This window comes from Chiloscyllium plagiosum, unplaced genomic scaffold (assembly GCF_037043375.1).
Source record: "Chiloscyllium plagiosum isolate Xiang-an unplaced genomic scaffold, Cpla_swu_hap1 HiC_scaffold_17, whole genome shotgun sequence".
In the NCBI taxonomy this organism is placed as follows: domain Eukaryota; kingdom Metazoa; phylum Chordata; class Chondrichthyes; order Orectolobiformes; family Hemiscylliidae; genus Chiloscyllium; species Chiloscyllium plagiosum.
In genome coordinates, this window is record NW_028270155.1 from 73,103,338 (window position 1) to 73,120,779 (window position 17,442).

General features: G+C 43.7%; 1 protein-coding gene across 20 annotated transcripts in view; it reads left to right on the forward strand.

Annotated features, from left to right (window-relative positions):
- Positions 1–17,442, forward strand: part of mtss2b (MTSS I-BAR domain containing 2b) — a 146,797-nt gene that overhangs the window by 97,057 nt on the left and 32,298 nt on the right. For 12 of the 20 annotated variants that reach the window (XM_043707337.2, XM_043707339.2, XM_043707343.2 and 9 more), the window contains exons 4-9: positions 1,082–1,166; positions 5,297–5,388; positions 8,712–8,786; positions 9,297–9,305; positions 12,977–13,134; positions 15,216–15,323. In XM_043707337.2, coding sequence (XP_043563272.2) covers positions 1,082–1,166; positions 5,297–5,388; positions 8,712–8,786; positions 9,297–9,305; positions 12,977–13,134; positions 15,216–15,323 — 527 coding nt within the window. The remainder of the gene's footprint in view (positions 1–1,081; positions 1,167–5,296; positions 5,389–8,711; positions 8,787–9,296; positions 9,306–12,976; positions 13,135–15,215; positions 15,324–17,442) is intronic. The other 8 variants (XM_087996069.1, XM_043707341.2, XM_087996066.1 and 5 more) reach the window with 1 other exon arrangement.

Sequence of the window (17,442 nt, forward strand, 5' to 3'; positions counted from 1 at the left end):
AAGGCTTGATAAAATGGATGCAGGCAAGAGACAGTCACCTAGGAATGCAGTCAGGAATTCAGAAGAACCTTTAAGAGTGGTGAGAATGTGGAGTCGATGACCACAGGGAGTAGTTGAAGCTGCTACTTCCTGGCATCACTCTCTTCCTTGTATTACGTTACTTAAAACCTTCCTTTTGGTCACCTGTGAATCAGTGTTGCACTTTGGTCTCTAACCATCCTGTGAAGTATCTTGGGCTGTTTAATTATGTCAAAGATGCCACTTAAATATAAGCTGTTGTTGGAACAATTGAATATAAAGGGATATAAAACAAAGAACTGCAGGTGCTGAGAATTTGAAACAAAAGCAGAAATTGCTGGAGAAGCACAGCAGGTCTGGCAGCATCCGTGGAGAGAAAGCAGAGTTAACATTTCAGGTTAAGTTCTGGTGAAGACTCGAAACACTGACTCCACTGTCTTTCACAGATGCTGCTGGATGTGTTGAACATAAAGGGACATGAATTGAGTGCATGAGGGAGAAAGGAATAGAAATTATAAGCTTTATAATTAAAAAAATGATTGCTTTAGTTAAGAGAGGACGTGAGTGGAGAGTAAACTCAGGCCAACCGACCCATCCAGTCCATGCTAGATTCTATGCTGATATCCCATGCAGATTATTAACTTTAGTCCTGTCCGGATAGGTTTCGAACCTGTGAGCTCCTGTCTATATCCACTTCTTAATGAACCCTCCCACTGGAGCTGGCACGGGTGACTACAGGTTGAATGGACAATACTGGCAATAGGTGCAGTGGTAGCGTCCTCACCTCTGGGTTAGAAGGCCTGGGTTCAAGACCCAGCTGTTCCAGAGGTGCATCTGAACAAATTAATCGAGGAAAGAACCCATAGCTGGCAATCTGTGCTTTGGAGCCATCAAGTGTTCAGGGTTGCATTAATGAACTCACTGCTAGAGCAGTTTTTGGTTCAAGATTAATTATTGTCCTTATTAATTGGGTGAACAGCGCAGCAGCAGCTGCTATAGTCTTTTACTGCCCTCTGCTGGACACTGCCCCTCACTGATGCTGGTTTCTGCTGTTCTTTTCCAGGGGCCACCAGGGATATCGGCTCAGCTCTGACTCGAATGTGCATGAGGCATCGCAGCATCGAAGCCAAGCTCCGACATTTCACCAAGTGAGCATTTCCTCATGTACAACAGCGGTGTGCCAGCTCCTCCCCCCACTCTAGTTAGGGGTGGGAGATAAATGCAGACCAATCCAGTGTGTCTCACCCCACTGGTGAATAACAAAACGGATGGCTCAATAAAACACTTCTAGTCATCTTTGACAAAAAAAAGACCCTGTGGCACTGAGTCACTGTGTGGGTTGATCTCAGATTAGAGAGGACTCGACAGTGGGTGTCAGCGGAATATGGGTGCTGCAGATTCAGTGTCAGGTTTCGGGATGGAGATAGATGTCGGGGCCTGAGGTTATTGATGAGGGTGATATAGTGACTGTCAATGTTTGGTGTTGTTAACTGAATACAATCATAGAATCCCTACAGTGCGGAAGCATCCCATTCAGCCCCTCAGGTCCACACCAACCCTCCGAAGTACAATCCACCCCATCCTCGAAACCCAGCTTTCCCAAGTCAAATCCACCTATCTCTGGACACTACAGGGCAATTTAGCATGTCCAATCCACCTAACCAGCAGATCTCCGGTTTCCTCCCACAATCCAAAAGATGTGCAGGTCAGGTGAATTGGCCATGCTAAATTGCCCATAGTGTTAGGTAAGGGGTAAATGTAGGGGTAGGGGTATGGGTGGGTTGCGCTTTGGCGGGGCGGTGTGGACTTGTTGGGCCGAAGGGCCTGTTTCCACACTGTAAGTAATCTAATCTAATCTAATCTAATCTAATCTTTGGACTGTGGGAAGAAACCCACGCAGAGACGGGGAGAATGTGCAAACTCTACACAGGCAGTCGCCTGAAGCTGGAATCGAACCTGGGTCCCCTGGCATCATGGGGCAGTGGTACTAACCACTATGTCACCCTGATACTATTGATAACATGGATATCATGGTTGGATGGTGTTGAGGATATAGCTGCTAAAGCAGGTGTCACTGTCAGGTGATGTTAGGACTGAAAACTTCAATAGATACAAGTATCAAACAACAAAAAGGACAAAGATCTGTACCGCACAGGAACAGACCCTTTGGCCCACCAAGGGTCACCTACAAACTAAAGATCTTTTGCCTCTATGCAGCCCATATCCCCTCATTCCCTCCCTATTCATATATCTATCAAGGTGCCTCTTAAACACTGCTATTGTATCTGCCTCCACCCCCTCCTCTGGCAATGCAATCCAGATACTTACCACTCTCTGCATTAAAAAAAAACCTTGCCTCTCACATCTCCTTTAAACTTTCTACCTTATTTCTACCCTGAGAAAAAGACTCTGACTATCCATGCCTCTCATAATATGGTAAATGTCTATCAGGTCGCCCCTCGTCCTCCGATATTCAAGTGAAAACAAACCAAGTTTATCCAATCGCCTCATAGCTAATTTTCTCCAAAACAGGCAACATCCTGGTACACCATTTCTGTACCCTCTCCAAAAAGCCTTCACATCCTTAGTGTGGTGACCAGAACTCCATGCAATATTCTGAATGTGATCTTACTAAAGTTCTATACAGCTGCAACATGACTTGCCAATTTTTATACTCTGTGCCTGACCAAACATGCCATATGGCTTCTTAACCACCTTATCGACTCGTGTTGCCACTTTCAGCGAACTGTGGACCTGCATGCTTCGATCCCACTGTATGTTGGTGCTTTTAAGGGTTCTGCCATTTACTGTATATTTCCCTCTTGCAATACATCATCCAAAGTGCATTACCCTTGCGTTATTGCACATTTCATTACACCAGTCATGCTTTTGCCCACTCACTTATTGAGGATATGGGTATTCCTGTGGGTGTCAGTATCTAATGGTGTGGAGGATATGGTGCTACTGTGGGTATCAGTGTTGGATGGTGTGGAGGATATGGTGCTGCTGTGGGTGTCAGTGTTGGATGGTGCGGAGGATATGGGTGCTATTGTGGGTGTCAGTATCTAATGGTGGGGAGGATATGGTGCTACTGTGGGTGTCAATGTTGGATGGTGCGGAAGAAATGGGTGCTATTGTGGGTGTCAGTATCTAATGGTGGGGAGAATATGGTGCTACTGTGGGTGTCAATGTTGGATGGTGCGGAAGAAATGGGTGCTATTGTGGGTGTCAGTATCTAATGGTGTGGAGGATATGGTGCTACTGTGGGTGTCAGTGTTGGATGGTGTGGAGGATATGGTGCTACTGTGGGTGTCAGTATCTAATGGTGTGGAGGATATGGTGCTACTGTGGGTGTCAGTGTTGGATGGTGCGGAGGATATGGTGCTACTGTGGGTGTCAGTATCTAATGGTGTGGAGGATATGGTGCTACTGTGGGTGTCAGTGTTGGATGGTGTGGAGGATATGGGTGCTATTGTGGGTGTCAGTATCTAATGGTGTGGAGGATATGGTGCTACTGTAGGTGTCAGTGTTGGATGGTGTGGAGAATATGGGTGCTATTGTGGGTGTCAGTATCTAATGGTGCAGAGGATATGGGTGCTATTGTGGGTGTCAGTATCTAATGGTGTGGAGGATATGGTGCTACTGTGGGTGTCAGTGTTGGATGGTGCGGAGGATATGGGTGCTATTGTGGGTGTCAGTATCTAATGTTGTGGAGGATATGGTGCTACTGTGGGTGTCAGTGTTGGATGGTGTGGAGGATATGGTGCTACTGTGGGTGTCAGTATCTAATGGTGTAGAGGATATGGTGCTACTGTGGGTGTCAGTGTTGGATGGTGCGGAGGATATGGGTGCTATTGTGGGTGTCAGTATCTAATTGTGTGGAGGATATGGTGCTACTGTGGGTGTCAGTGTTGGATGGTGTGGAGGATATGGGTGCTATTGTGGGTGTCAGTATCTAATGGTGTGGAGGATATGGTGCTACTGTAGGTGTCAGTGTTGGATGGTGTGGAGGATATGGGTGCTATTGTGGGTGTCAGTCTCTAATGGTGCAGAGGATATGGGTGCTATTGTGGGTGTCAGTATCTAATGGTGTGGAGGATATGGTGCTACTATGGGTGTCAGTGTTGGATGGTGTGGAGGATATGGTGCTATTGTGGGTTTCAGTGTTGGATGATGTGGAGGATATGGGTGCTATTGTTGGTGTCAGTATCTATGGTGTGGAGGATATGGTGTTACTGTGGGTGTCGGTGTTGGATGGTGTGGAGGATATGGTGCTACTGTGTGTGTGTTGGATGGTGTGGAGGATATGGTGCTACTGTGGGTGTCAGTGCCAGGGGGCGGGGAGTACAGACAAACCTCGATTATCCAGCAATTGATTTATCCAAATTTTGGATTATCTAGACAAGATCGCAAGGTGCCGATGTTTGGCTAAACCATGTTATCTGGCAGTAAATTATCCGAATAGTCGTTTATTTGACTAACATACACTCTGCCCATGTCATTCGGATAATCGAGTTTCCTCTGTATATGGGTGCAGCAGTGGGTGTCAGTGTCAGGGGGTGGCATGCAGTGTCAGGGGGTGCTGCAGCGGTTGTCGGTGCTGGGGAGGATATGGGTGCTGCTGCAGCGGGCGCCGGTGCTGGGGAGGATATGGGTGCTGCTGCAGTGGGTGTTGGTGCTAGGGAGGATATGGGTGCTGCTGCTGAGGGTGTCGGTGCTGGGGAGGGTATGGGTGCTGCTACTGAGGGTGTCAATGCTGGGGAGAATATGGGTGCTGCTGTAGCAGGTGTCGGTGCTGGGTAAAGGGGAGGATATGTGTGCTGCTGCAGTGGGTGTTGGTGCTGAGTAACGGGGAGGATATGTGTGCTGCAGCACGTGTCTCTCTGTCATTTACCTGTGTAAATTTCAGGAATATTGTGTGTTATATTTGGCTTTGATGCATCCCGTCATTGTATAGATGCTGGTGTGGGTAAGCGGGAAATTAGAACTGAGTGACATAGAGAAGTTCTAGAAAATGGCCAGTGCCTGTTGGACTGTTTCACAGTAGAGGCTGCCCCATATCTTCCACAAAAATTAAATGGGAAATCAGGATTCCACATCCTCAGTAAAAACAAATTGCAGGATTTCATGAAAAGAGCAGACAGGAGTGATATATTCATTTTGGTTTATCGGGAGCACGCCCCTCTACAAAACAATGCCATGCTTAGAGCTGCGAATGCTGCTCCAATTTCTCTGTCTCTCTGTGTCGTGGTTAGTACATTGCTGTTTACTTTCCTAGTGCCCTGATGGAGAGTCTGATAAACCCTTTGCAGGATAGGATAGAGGACTGGAAGAAATCTGCCAATCAGCTGGATAAGGACCATGCCAAAGGTATGACTGTGAATTTTTTGTCTCTCCCTTCCCCTTTTCTCATTTGTCTCCCTTCTCTAATTTGTATATTTTACCTTGAGAAATACCAAGGTCCAAAGCTCCAGTTTTTTTTTTGACTTCTTGGATTGTGACAACAAGAGTCTGTGGTGTGCCAGCTCGGTTAGCCAGTGGGTGGTGCTGTTGTGCCTTGTAAATTACTGACCTGCTTGGTTTACAGACTGATCCAATTTTCCTGAGCTCTCGCTATTGTTGCCTTGAGTCTGGTCTCTCACCACTAACAGAGCCAAGCCTTGTTTCATTTCATTCCCATGCCACCCTTGTCTATAGCATCATATGATCAGGGATATGTGAAGCAACCACATTGCTTTCGCTAAGTGGTCTTGCAGAAATCTTGCGTTTCAAAAACAGAGGATTGGCTAACGAGCTGGGGCTGTTTTCCCTGGAGTGTCGTAGGCTGAAACTTAGAGGTTATAAAATCAGGAGGGGCATGGATGTGATAAATAGACAAGGTCTTTTCTCTGGGATGGGGGAGTCCAGAACTAGAAGGCATAGGTTTAGGGTGAGAGGGGGAAAAATTTAAGAGACCTTCGCAGCAACTTTTTCACACAGGATGGTGCATGCATGGAATGAGCTGCTAGAGGAAGTGGTGGAGGCTGGTACAATTACAACATTTTAAAGGCATCTGGATGGGTATATGAATAGGAAGGGTTTAGAGGGATATGGGCCAAGTGCTGGCAAATAGGACTAGATTAGTATAGGATATCTGGTGGGCATGGGTGAATTGAATTGAAGTGTCTGTTTCCGTGCTGTGTATCTCTTTGACTCTAATGTGGGTAAGTGCGAGGTTATCCATTTCAGTTGCAAGAATAGAAAGGCAAATCTAAATAGAGTCATAGATTCATATAGCACAGAAAGAGATCCTTTGTGCAAATCATCTGCACCGTCCAGATATCCTAATCTAACCTAGTCCTATTTGCCAGCATTTGGCCTATATTCCTTTAAGCCCTTTCTATTCATATACCCATCTAGATGCCTTTTAAATGTTGTAATTGTACCAGCTTCCACCACCTCTGACAGCTCGTTCAATGCACACACCACCCTCTGTGTGAAAAAGCTATCCCTCAGGTCCTTTTTAAATTTTTCTCCTCTCCCCTTAAACCTATGCCCTCTTACAGTCATAGAGTTGTAAAGATATGCAGCATGGAAACAGACTCTTCGGTCTAACTCATCCATGCCAACCAGATCCTATACTAATCCCATTTGCCAGCACTTGACCTATATTCCTCTAAATCCTTCCTATTCATATACCCATCCAGATGCCTTTTAAATATAATTGCACCAGCCTCCACACTTCCTCTGGCAGCTCATTCCATGCATCCACCACTTCCATGCACGCACCACCCTCTGCATGAAAAAGTTGCCCCTTAGGTCCCTTTTATATTTTCCCCTCTCACATTAAGCCTATGCCCTCTAGTTTTGGACACCCCATCCCAGAGAAAGGACTTGTCTATTTACCCTATCCATGCCCCTCATGATTTTATAAACCTCTATTAGGTAACCGTTCAGGCACTCGTGCTGCAGGGAAAACAGCCCTAGCCTATTCAGCATCTCCTTATAGCGCAAACACTCCAACCCTGGCAACATCTTGCAAGTCTTCTCTGAACCCTTTCAAATTTCACAATATCCTTCTGATAGGAGGGAGACCAGATTTGAATGCAGTATTCCAAAAGTGGCCAAACTAATGTACTGTACAGCCAAAACATGACCTCCCAACTCCTATACTCAATGCACTGACCAATAAAGACAAGCATACCAAACACCTCCTTCACTATCTTATCTACCTGTGATTCCACTTTCAAGAACTGTTTTGAATTCCCCTACACTTAGAAAAATATCTTGGCTATTCACCTTATCCATGCCGCTCATGATTTTATAAACTACTATAAGTTTATTAAATGGACAGACACTTCAGAATAGTTTGGGGCAGATGGGTCTGGGTGCCCTTGTGCATGAACTGCAGAAAATTAGTGTGCAACTACAGCAAGAAATAAGGAAAATGTAGTGACTATAATGAGATTAGCCAGATGAATGTCATAGGAGATGAGTTCCCTGATTTGGGCTGTTAATCTGCTCCAATCAGAGAGACCTGGCTGACAGATCTCAACAGTAAGGTCAGCAGTTCTGTTCACTCTGACAGCTGGATCAGTGTCAAGGACTCTCCACATGTATACAAAGGGTGACTTGGTGACGGGATAACAGCCTCTGTGGAGTTACTCCAGAAGGCAAATAGAATTTTGGCATTCATTGTGAAAGGAGTAGAATATAAATGTAGGGAAATGTTCCTGCAATTGTACAAGGTATTAGTGAGGCTGCACCTGGGGTATTGCATACAATTTTGGACCCCATGAGGAGGGATGTAGTTGCAGTTCAGAAAAGGTATACCTGATTGATTCCAGAGACGAGCAGTTTCTCTTACGAAGATAGATTAAGCAGTTTAGGTTGATACTGTTTGAAACTTAGAAGTGTGAGAGATCTAATTGAGGTGTATCAGATTCTAAAGGGGTACAAAATGACTACAGAGCGGGTGTTTCCTCATGTGGAGTAATCTAGAACAAGAGGTCGTAGTTTTAGGATAAGGGGAACAGATGTAAAACAGATAAGGAGAAATTACCTCACAGGGTCGTTAATTTGTCAAATTCAGTACCCCAGTTTGCGGTGAATGTTAGGACATTGAGGAAATTTGAGGAGATAAGACACATTTTTAATTAGTAATGCGTTGAAGGGTTATGGAGAGTGAGCAGGAAAGTGGAATCGGGGCTGAGATAAGATCAGCCATGATCATATCAGATGGTGGAGCAGGCTTGGGGGGGCTGAATTGCATACTCGTGCTCCTAGTCCTTATGTTCTTACACACACTGAAATTCATATGCTAAAATCCCATTGACCTCTGCTGAGTGCAGAAATATTCAGGGTCATCCTTCATTGGTATCCCAGGTTACAGATCTAGAAGCAAGGTGTAGGAACATCATACAGTTACAGATTGGAAATTCTTTGGGATATTTTATCACTCAAATTCCAATCTGCCAAATTCTTTTGTAATATTCCAAGTGTGTAGATTTGCATTCCGTGCTTTTTCCATTCAGTCTCAATACATCCACTTCAAATGAGTTTGGACCATTGATAGGATATCAGTGAAGGTCTAATGGTTGATCCCCATTGAGACACTCTCACGCATTCTCTCTCTCGATGTTCCCATGGTGTCAGAAGCTTGCATGTGAATCCTGACCGATTGCGCAGTACATATTGCTCTCTCCTCCCCTCAGAGTACAAGCGAGCGAGGCATGAGATCAAAAAGAAATCATCTGACACCCTCAAACTTCAGAAGAAAGCTCGGAAAGGTGAGTGCTTTGCTTCTTGGGTAATAGTCTGCTGTAATAGAAACTCTCATTGGTACCGGAGACTGGACAATCCACATCAGACCCAGATCATAAATACAGTTTAAGCATTTCTGCGAGATCAGATGACAGTTTATGTTTACATGCAGCTTTAAATATGATCCAGTTTCTTGGTACTCAGTCCACTTGGCCCTTTCTCCACACAGTATATTGCTCCACACAGCATAGAGATATTTTTCAACAACCTCAGGTAGTTCAGATAAGAGTGGAGCTAAGCGTGTTTGATATTCTAAACTCAGCGTAGCAATCACTTATTCAAATCGTGGTATTTGTGAGAATTGTGACAATATTCTCCAGAGCCATCACCCCACTGGTCAGGTTGCATTAGATGTCGAGGGGTAGTTTAAATTAAGCTGCGCCCTCCTTTTTTCTCCTGTGTCACTAACACTGCTGTTCCCATTTCATTCTTCTCTGATACTCTTCCTTTCTCCTTTTCCTCTGTTTTCCCTTTAGAACTCCTCGGTAAGTCACATTTCTGATGGACATGTCTCTTTCTCTGCGCCCTCTTGTTTGATATTTCCAATCCTTCACCTTGCACAGTCAGTGTCTGGGCAAGTGCTGAATATATGAGATTGTTCCACATGTTGGGCTGATTAAGTGTCAAGTGTTTTGTGTGTGGGAAGCAAAGTTGAACTTGGGCTGCCAATATTTGATGGAACAGTATACAGGGAGCTTTACTCTGTATGTAACCCTGTGCTGTCCTTATCCTGGGAGTTTTCAATGGGTGCATTGTAGAGGGAGCTTTGCTATGAATCTAATCCTGTGCTGCCCTTGTCCTGGGAATATTTGATGGGGAGACAGTGTAAAGTGAGCTTTACTCTGTATCTAACGCTATGCTGTATCTGCCCTGCATAAAGACTGATCATATACTTCACCACCACCACCATCTTCCTGCAGAATTTCTATATCCTTTAATTCCCAAAATTAGATATCTATCCTCAATAGATTCAATTCCTGAATCCTCTCAGGTAGAAAATTCCCACGATTCACAACCGTCCAAGTGAAAATATTTCTCACCTTTGCCCTAAATGTATCCTGATGACCCCTAATTCTAGAAATTCCAACCAGAGAGAACATCTTCCTGCATCTATTCTTTTAAGAAATAGACACAGTTCAATAAGATTACCTTGCATTTCTTCTAAACTGTAGGATATGCAGGCATTGGAAACGGGGCTTGAATTTCATAACTGTGAAGGAGAATCTTTGACTTGAACTCCAGCACTTGCTTCCAACATTGACTGTTCAATTGCTCTTCCTTCTGCATGTGGATTGCTGTAGCATGAGGGCTGTGGTGCCTGGTGTGTGTGGGAGAGGTGGGTGTTCAGGGATGAAGGGTATCCTAGGGGGGTGAGAGGAGAGAAGGAAAGTGAGGGTAGGGAGGTGGAGGTGAAGGGAGTACAGATGGAGGGGTAAGGGGAATGTCTGTCTTGCTGATGTCTTTTTTGGGTTATGTAAAAATCAAGCTGTTGCATGACTGTCCCTGGAATGCCTTGTAGTCAGTAATCTGTGCTTATGATCGTGTTTTTGAGCTGGTGAGTGTCCTCTGGACTTGTGCTTGTCTCGATGTTCTAATTTGTTTTGAAGGCTTCGTGGCTGGAGGGTATTGGGTGAAATCATCTTTCAAATTGGAACCTGCACATTATTCTCCTGTTAACTCCTCCAGAGGAACATGAGTTGTTCTGAGTTTGTAAATCACAATCTTAATGACAACAGGAGTGCAGTGCCATAGAGGTGGTGTGGGGACAGTGGGACAAGAGAGCACACAGACCTCCACCTCTTCCACTGCTGCCTGCTGGGAAGTGTGGGTTTGTTAGTATTGATCCTGACTTTTGTTGTGTCATCAATAAAAGGTGTCTTTAAGGAGCACTTTTCACCATCTCAATATGTCTCAGAGCGTGAGGACTGTCATGCAGTCAATATGGCATTAATGCTACTCAAAGGACAAGGCCACAAAGCCTGCCCACAGGATAGACAATTATTAGTTAATCTACACTTTGAGCCACTCTTTCAAGTTGTAATGAAGCACTTAAAATTTATTTTTTCATTGAATGGGAGTGTAGCTGCTGTTCCCTATCCCTAATTGCCCTTTGAACTAAGGGTTTGCTTAGCAGTTAAGAGTCAACACTATTCCTGCAGGTGTGGAGTCATATGTAGGCCAAGACCAGGTAAGGAGGACAGATTTCCTTCCCTGAAGGGCATTAGTGAACCAGACGTGTTTTACGATAATGGATGAGTTCCATGGTCATCATTTAATGAGACTAATGAATGTTGGTGAGTCAATGGTAACAATAAACCACGAAAGAGATCTTCAGCTCCAGATTTATTAATTAATTTGAATTCCATCAGCTGTCATGGTGGGATCTGAACCCTGGTCTCCATAACATTAATCTGAGCCTTAGATGGATGACTAGTCCAGTGACACTGCCCCCATCTTGGCTTGATTCATAATCTGTACCAGTACCTGAAATGACCCAGATGATGGGACTGCTGGTACATCACAAAGCCTCCTTAATTCAAAATCCCTTAAATCAAATTATAACAACTGCATTTTATCTATAAAAGGTTGATATATAACACTAATTAAATATTTGTTTCTGAGAAAAACAACTTTAACTGCTAATGCACTAAGTGTTCTTTCGTTTCCCTTTCCATCTCCTACCCGTTTCTAATTCCATGTGATTATATCCCACTTTCTTCCACCTCCAATTCTTTTTTCACTCTTTCCCCTCCAAAGTCCTCAGGCAATTTGTCATTTTCCAAATCTATCCCAATGTTGCCCAGAACTCCACGTCTGAATTCCTACAATTGGATCCCTGATTCCCTCCACAGTCCAACAATGAGTCTTATCAAAGTGATAAATAGTATCCTACATGATTGCCACTGTGGGTCAGAGAGTAAAGGGATGATGGGTGAACCAGATTTTGAACCAGTTAGGACACAGGCAGCCGAATTTTAGATGACCTCCAGTTTACAGATGTTAGAATGTGGGAAACCACCAGGTATGTATCAGCAGGTTGAGTCTTGGATTAAAACCAAGACATGACGGAGCCTTTCAGCAGCAGATGAGCTGGGACAGGGATGGAGATGGGTGATTTAAGAAAGTGGGAACAGGCACACTTCATGATGCTGCCAACCTTGTGATTGGAAATTTATCTGAGTATCAAACTGGACACCTTGGATGGAAACAGACTGGCTTAATCTCAGGCTGTTGCCAAGCAGAGGGATAGAGTTAGTAACTAGAGAATGCACTCTCAGTCAAGATTCACTCCCTGGTTAAGGCTTTATGGAATTTCCCTGCCTCTACCTGAAAGCACAGGCTCTGAACCAAACCTTAAGTCAGTCTGGTTTAACTGGTTGCCTGTGGGTTTTTTTTCCAGCCTTTTCCTGCAAGGAAGCCAACTGAATTCCACCTGTCACCTTAAAAACTTTTCCACCAATGGGAATGTAACTCTGACTTGAGGTTGTTTACATTCCCAAATTTCCCTGGAATGTTCCAAAATCAAAGATTTGTAACTTTAATCAAACATGGAAGAAAAGACAATTCAGGCATTTTCACTTGTCAAAACAAATACATAGGACTGAAAATTTCCTGAGATATACAGGATCCCTGGTGTGCACTGCTCAACTATGTAATAGAGCTGTTTCTGGAGTGCAATGGATTGTGGGAATCACAAGCACCATTCACCGTTTGATGCCTTAGAATGGGAATGGAGGAGATGGGTGGGTCTGCAGTGAATTAACCCCCTGCCCCGGTATGAAACCTCCTCTCCTCCAATACAGTGCCATCTCCATTGACACTGCTGTCAGCTAGTACTGCAGACTGCTGTAAGGAAATAAAACATAAAAATGACCCTTTGTTTAATCAGCCAGCATCCAGGGAACAGGAGAATCGACGTTTCAGGCATAAGCCCTTCTTCAGGGCTTATGCCCGAAACGTTGATTCTCCTGTTCCCTGAATGCTGCCTGACCTGCTGCACTTTTCCAGCAACACATTTTCAGCTCTGATCTCCAGCATCTGCAGACCTCACTTTCTCCTCCTTTGTTTAATCAGGCCTTGCACATACCAGATGGAGTTGCTGTTCCTCTCCATTTGTCTGCAGTGAAATGATCAATCCTCTATGTTCCTGATCCAGGTAAAGGTGACCTGAGGCCACAGGTGGAGAATGCAGTCCAAGATGTGAATGACATGTACTTGTTACTGGAGGAGACCGAGAAGCAGGCTGTGCGGAAAGCTCTGATCGAGGAGAGAGGCCGATTCTGCACTTTCATCACCTTCTTACAGCCTGTTGTGGTAAGGAGCAGCTAGCCTCTTGTTCAGTATCAGCGAAAATTATTAAACAAGCCATTAAACAGGAAATGTCACTCTGAACCAGGCAGTATTGATGTTTCAGGGAACAGTGCCAGTCAGCTAAATACCTGAGATGAAGGTCCCTCGTCCATGTGCCTGTGGCTAGCCATGAAGGTACAGGCATGAACCAAGCTCAAACCTTAATGCAGCGAAGAATGAATGAGCCTGGTGATGTGGCACAGAGCTGGCCAGGTGCGGTGAATGGGAACATTTCATGTTTGTGATCAGAATTAAAGAAGATGGTGAAAGGCTTTCTCCTCGGGTCTAGGTTTAAACAGTCCTTGAAAAATAGGAAACCTCAACCTACTGAATGGGGTAAAATGGAAGGTGTTTTGTACCTGGGCCATGACTGTCCTGTCCACAGCTGAAATGAGGACTGATTCAATTCCCAACAGTAACTTGCCCCACCCAAAACACTCCTGGGAATTTCTGTTTCCTTAATTTGATGATGCTACAGTTTATGTACCTTCATTCATTCTAACCTGTCCCTAACTCTCTAACCTCTCACACTGTGTAGATTATTACAAATACCTTGCAATAATTAGAATCATAATTGCTCATTCTGATGACACATTGGTAAGTAGTAAACCATGCACATCCTGGCTTGGAAATATATCCCTACCAAATTCCTAGAATTCCCTCCCTAACAACATTGTGCGTGTGTCTACAGCGCATAGACTGCAGAGGTTCAAGAAAGCAGCTCACCACCACCACCTTATGGGCAACAAGGATAGGTAATGAATTCTGACCAGCAATGTTCACATCCCCTAAACAAATAAAGAAATACTCAAAAACTGGGCTTGGAAGGGATAAATGCAACTCTGTTTTAAGGGAGTCGAAGGGTTTTTAAAAATTAATCATGGGAAGTTGGCATCGCTGGCAAGACCAGCATTTTTTGCCTATGCTTTATTGCCAAGATGGCAGTTAAGAGTCAATCACATTGTTATGAGTTCTGGAGTCACAGGTAGGCCAAAATAGGTAAGGATGGCAGCTTTCCATCCCTAAAAGGATATTAGTGAACCAGATGGGTCTTCGCCACAATTGACAACAGGTTCATGGCCATCATTAGACTCTTAATTCCAGATTTATCTTTAATATTGAATTAAAATTCCACCATCTGCTATAGTGGGATTTTACCTGGGTCTATGGATTAATTGTCTAGCGATAACAATGAGGCCATCACCTTGCCTCGCTGGATATCCCTTTTCAAGAAATTAAAATTCAAAGGTATGTCAAACAGGCTGCAGACTGGACGAAGTCAGCCCTGCCCCCCACAGCCAAAATGAACCAAAATTCAATCTATATTAACAAAGAAACACAGACCCACAGGACCAGGCCTAATGAAATATTATCATCCCACCTTCTCTCCTCACCCCCCCGCAAAAAAAGACACCAGTCTGTAACTCATTCCCAGGTATCCAATAGTTTATACATGAACCAATTGAACCTTTCGATTAGATTCCAGGAACTCAGTCGGTTCAAAGTGGAGATTAAGTACACTGGAGGACCAGTGTTTAAATCAATCTGGTTTCTCTCTCTTGCGAGGAGAAAGTGAGGTCTGCAGATGCTGGAGATCAAAGTTGAAACTTTATTGCTGGAACAGCACAGCAGGTCAGGCAGCATCCAGGGAACAGGAGATTCGACGTTTCGGGCACAGGCCCTTCTTCAGGAATGACTCATTCCTGAAGAAGGGCCTGTGCCCGAAACGTCGAATCTCCTGTTCCCTGGATGCTGCCTGACCTGCTGTGCTGTTCCAGCAATAAAGTTTCAACTTCTCTCTCTTGCCCACTGTTCAGGGGCACTGGGATGGACAACAGGAGTGTGTAGGTGAATGTGGGCAGGTTTGTTTATGGCCATGACGCCCCCAGCATTGTACTTATTATGAAGTGTCTCCCCTTGAAATACATTTAATTTCTGTCATAGGTAACCCTTTGTATCAGCATCACTGGAGGATTGAGACAAGAAGAATGCATGGCTAACCAAGTGATTTACCAAGTTCTGAGTTTTGATCTGTGTTTCTTTAGGATGGAGAGATTGCAATGCTGGGGGAAATCACACACCTGCAGGCAATTGTTGATGACCTTATTGTTCAAACTGCAGAACCTCACAAGCTGCCTCCAGCCAGTGAGCAGGTAGGGAGAGACTATCAACACCACTCTCAGTTTTCTGTTATTAGCATGTGCATGTGTGTGTGTGTTAGAGAGGTGAATATGCATTTGAGTAGACAGTATGCAATAAGTTTGCAGGCTCAGCCTGAACCAACTAGCTTTGGACAAAGGGCACAAAAGTGATTCACATTTGACACAGTGGCAGAGGCTGCTTAGTAATGTTCATGTATAAGCCCCAGGCTGGAGGATTGACCCATGTCCAGACCACAGCCTCAGATGATGTAATCTCCCATTAACATACGAAGAGCCCAAATAGGCCATCCGATCCCTCAGCCTGCTTCACCATCCAATAAGATAATGGCTAATCTGATTGTAAAATCAAATTCATGTTCCTGCTACCGCTGTTAATCTTTCACCCCTTGTTTAGCAAAACTCTATCCATCTTGAACCTAAAAACATTCAAAGACTCTGCTTCCACCAATTTTTAAGGAAGAGTGTTCCAAAGCTGCTCAATCCTCTGCGAGAAGTCCTCCAAACTGCTTCTAACATATCCATATCCTTTCTGAAATAAAGTGACCAATTCTATGTATAGTACTCCAGAGATGGTCTCATCAGTGCCCTACATAACTGAGGTTTAACCTCCCCACTTCAGTATTCAATTCCCCTCACAATAAATTGTAACTTTCCCAATTACTTGCTGTACCTACATGCTAACCTTACGTGATTCGCGTACAAGGGCACCTAAATCCCACTGCATCTCAGAGCACTGCAATCTCTCAACATTGAGAAATTTTTAAAAATTCTTCCTGTCAAAATTAACAGGTTCACACTTTCCTACATTATTCCACATTTGTCACATCGTTACCCACTCTCACAGCCTATATGTTTTTGTAACCTCCTTACATTGTCTTCCCAACTTACTTTCCCACCTACTATTGTGTCATCAGCTAATTTGACAACTGTACCTTCCATGTATTAATTCAAGTAGTAAATAATTGAGGTCCCAGTGCCAATCCCAGTAGCACATTGCTTGAATAAAGGTGTTACATTCAAATGTAATGGGACTTTCCCCAAATCTAGGTAGCTTTGTAAAATTAATAACTCTCAAGCCAATTCCTTTAAGACTCTAGGATGAAGTCCATCAGAACCCAGTCATTTGTCAGCCTGCAGCACCAACAATGTACTCAGGACCACTTCTCTGGTAATCTATAATTTTCCTGAGTTCCTCCCTTGCTTCCATTATCGAATTTATGGCTGCTTCTGGGATGTTACTTGTATCCAATACAGTAAAGACTGATGTAATATGCCTGTTCAATTCATCAGCATCTCTTTATTTTCTATTATTAATTCTCCAGTCTCATTTCTATAAGACCAATTAATTACCCAGTCATGTGAGCTAAGACTAGAATGCAGCTTAATTGACAAATTTGCTGTCTGGTACTGGTGCAGTGGAGCAGCAAGGATTTGAAAATAACGAGGACAGGATTGTGCTTTTGAACAATTTAGAAGAAGCTTTATTCTGTGTCTAACTGCATACTGTATCTGCCCTAGGAGTGTTTGATCAGAACATTGTAAAAGGAGCTTTACACTCTTTCTAAGCTTATGTTGAAACTCTTGGATTGCTTGATTGGGAAAGTTTGAAGAGATGTGTAAAGAAAGTTTTACTTTAGGAGCATTTCATGGCAACATTGTTATATACTCCACTTAAAAAAAAGTTAACATGTGGACTCACAGCAGGCAGCCATTCCAATAAAATGGGCAGCAGGGAGGGCTCTACACTACACTCTATCCTTCATATAAAAGATAACTTCAACATTAAAATGTAAGAAGGTCTATGTACACAAATTCCCAGAATGCTATACAACTAAACCATTATCAACAATACTTGAAAATCTACTGGTTAATTTAGATTCTTATATTTGCTGTAATCTCAACCAAAGCACATTTATTCAAAACTTCAAGTCAATCACGTTTAAAAATAAGAATTCGTTAACACCAACATATTTAACAGAAATATCAGCATTTGACAAGAAATATTTTTTAAACACTTTTTGCCCTCCAATATTCAATTAATCTATCTGGCTTCATTCTCTTTCTGATTGAGGATCCTCCAGCATTTCCAATGTTGGACTGGTTTGGACTG